The 2899-nt window shown below is 33.4% G+C and overlaps 1 protein-coding gene across 1 annotated transcript in view; it reads right to left on the bottom strand.

Annotated features, from left to right (window-relative positions):
* Positions 1-1560: 1560 nt before the first annotated feature.
* Positions 1561-2899, bottom strand: part of LOC106461921 (organic cation transporter protein-like) — a 40660-nt gene continuing 39321 nt past the window's right edge. The window contains exon 11 of the mRNA XM_022389021.1: positions 1561-1878. Coding sequence (XP_022244729.1) covers positions 1797-1878 — 82 coding nt within the window. The 3' untranslated portion in view covers positions 1561-1796. The remainder of the gene's footprint in view (positions 1879-2899) is intronic.

A 2899-nucleotide genomic window follows, 5' to 3' on the forward strand; every position in this document is an offset into this window, starting at 1 on the left:
CTTCCGGTTTGACAACTAATTTCAATTTCATTCCTTTAACTTACAAGCGCAGTCCTTTTTTGGCCACACCTTTTTCTAACACCTGAGGTGTTTCTGATTAGGTTCATCCAATACTGTGATTAAGTCCAAAGCCAATTTATTTTATTTTATTGTTTGCAGCAAAAGTTACTGATCTACTATTACAGATGAAAACAGTAAATGAAACTTTAGTGGTCCCTTAGAAACTAAGTGGGGGGGGGGGTCTACATGCTGTATGGTGTATTTTGGGCCATTTGAGGGCTCTAGATATTTAGATTATCTACTGCTAGAATGAATAGAAGATTTTTGTCTAATTTTCCAGTTTAATTTATGATACAATGATTAAAATTACAGACTAGTCAACATACAAATGGCCCCCCGGTCATTCCACGAAACATTTAGACAGTACTTTTAAATGCAATGACTAGACAATTAAGTACAAATTCATCACTTCATAAAATATTGAGACAATATTTGTAAAAATAAGTTTCCACTAGAACAAATTACTGACCAATCATTTACAAACTGATTTTTTTTAAATGGCAGGTACAGACACATTGATAATTTTTCTGAAAAACACAAGCAGACAAAATTACATTTGAGTTGACTGATGTCACATGTGTCTGAAGGTCCCTAGTCCCACAGTTTTGTTCTTTCATGTATGACTTATGATTTGTTTGTTATGAATTTTGGGCAAAGCTACACAAGGGCTATCTGTACTAGTCATCCCTAATTTAGCAGTGTAAGACTAGAGGGAAGGCAGCTAGTCATCACCACCCACCACCAACTCTTGGGCTACTTTTTTACCAACAAACTGACAGTCACATTGTAATGCCCCCACGGCTGAAAGAGCAAGCATGTTTGGTGTGACAGGATTCAAACCCACAACCCTCAGATTGCAAGTCGTGCACCCTAACCATCTGGCTATGACAGGCACTTACGATTTGAAAACTATTCTGGAATCTGTAATGCTTAATACACTTGTAATATGTTTTTATTGTAAATAAAAAGTCCTTCAACATTAAAAACAAAAGAATTTTATGTATATTTGCTTCCCCCAATCTTTATCAGAAATGTTTAACCTCTGTCAATGAAGGCTATCTAAACGATTTCACATATTCACAGTTCATTCACTGACTTACAAGTAGAAGGTTCATTCACTGATTTACATGATACTGACCTACCCTCCTGAACTAATCATTCTACAGATGTACAAGCTATTGAGTCAATCAGAGTTAAAGATTAATTATTCTTATTTCTGAACTACAAGATATTGATTTATTCTTCAGATCTATAATCTACTACTGGTATTTCCTTCTGTTTTAAAATGAGTTCACCTGTTCTTCTAATCTAGAAGCCAATGACCTGTTTTTCTAATCTACAAGTCATTAACTCCAATTACAGTTTAATGATTTACCTTTCACATAAATAACTTTCTTTTGATATAGTTATTAGAATATTTCTGCAATTTATTCAAGTTATTAAATCATTATTTTAATCTTTAATTAACAAACCTTTAAATGTGATTTACATATTAAAAAAACCAATAACTTCAAACCATAGTCTATATACATGTTTTTGTATATTACTTTACTGTATGTGTTATACAAATCCTACACTACATTGTAGTGTAATTTTTAAAGACATTACAAGAGCATCTTATCAATAATTAACCAGATAATTAAATGTAACAGTTAATTTTTGCAACTGGAATTTTTTAGTACAAGGATAACATTAATTCTCACATCAATACTTCACACACAATAATCCCACCTCTCCTATAAATTATCATCTTCAGTCTTGGTGGTTTCATCTTGCAGAGCAACTCTAGAGGGACTATTATGAAGAGAACTGCCTTTTCTGTTGAAAACAAAACAACAATAAACCATCCACTTTCTAACTGAATAATCTTAAAAAATATTTGGAATGAGAAAATTTAAAAAAAGCACCTAGTATATAATTCAATATAAATACTATCATGTTATAAAGAATAAATATGTAGTGGACAGTATAATTGTGGCTTCATACAACAGTGTATAATAATGGCCATGAGCTTGAGAACCATCAACAGAGGACAGCATTGGATATTGAACATTGGGCTTCACATTAATCATTTTTAAATACGTAACATCAGCATTATTCTGTGGACTGTTTATTGTGACATAATCAGCATATATGCAATGTTTAGGGACAGTTTGTTGTGTGGCATCATCCTTGTGCTTGCATTGTTTTGGAGACTATTGTATGACATTATTGTGACTACAATGTTTGGAAAAATTGAATGTCCAAATATCTCTAGACTTCAAACTGTAGTATTCTGGGTTGTTAAAAACTCGTGGTTAATCCATTAACTCAATTGGTAGAGCACTTGTTTATTATGCTCAGAATCTCAGGTTTGATCCGAGCTCAGGAAATGCATAAAAGATACTAGTATATGTGATATAGGAGTACATCACGTTTCCTCTTTCTTTAGTATTGCTACTTATTCTGAATTTATTCTTTGTTTTGAATATGTGCAGGCTTTTACATAACACATGGTCAAAAAAAGTCATTAAGGAGATCTTGTTGTAAGTTAACTTTGTTCCTGTGTCATCCTCAAAGTCAGACTGTCCTGTTACAGCCCAAAGTTAGATGTATCCTAATGTATCCTCCTACAGCCCAAAGTTAGATGTATCCTGCTACAGCCCATAAAGAACATTGTTACATGCAACCTTATTTCAGGATGTAGGGAGCAATGCCCTTATTAGTTGTACAGGTAATACTTAGTGTGGGAGATCGAGCTTAGTGGAGTGCGTTGGCAACATAAATTTTGCGAAATACATCAAAATATTGGAGGAAGGACTCTTGCCACTTTATTCCTCGGGTTTCATGGACAAGAACA

Source organism: Limulus polyphemus, unplaced genomic scaffold (genome assembly GCF_000517525.1).
Source record: "Limulus polyphemus unplaced genomic scaffold, Limulus_polyphemus-2.1.2 Scaffold1059, whole genome shotgun sequence".
In the NCBI taxonomy this organism is placed as follows: Eukaryota; Metazoa; Arthropoda; class Merostomata; order Xiphosura; family Limulidae; genus Limulus; species Limulus polyphemus.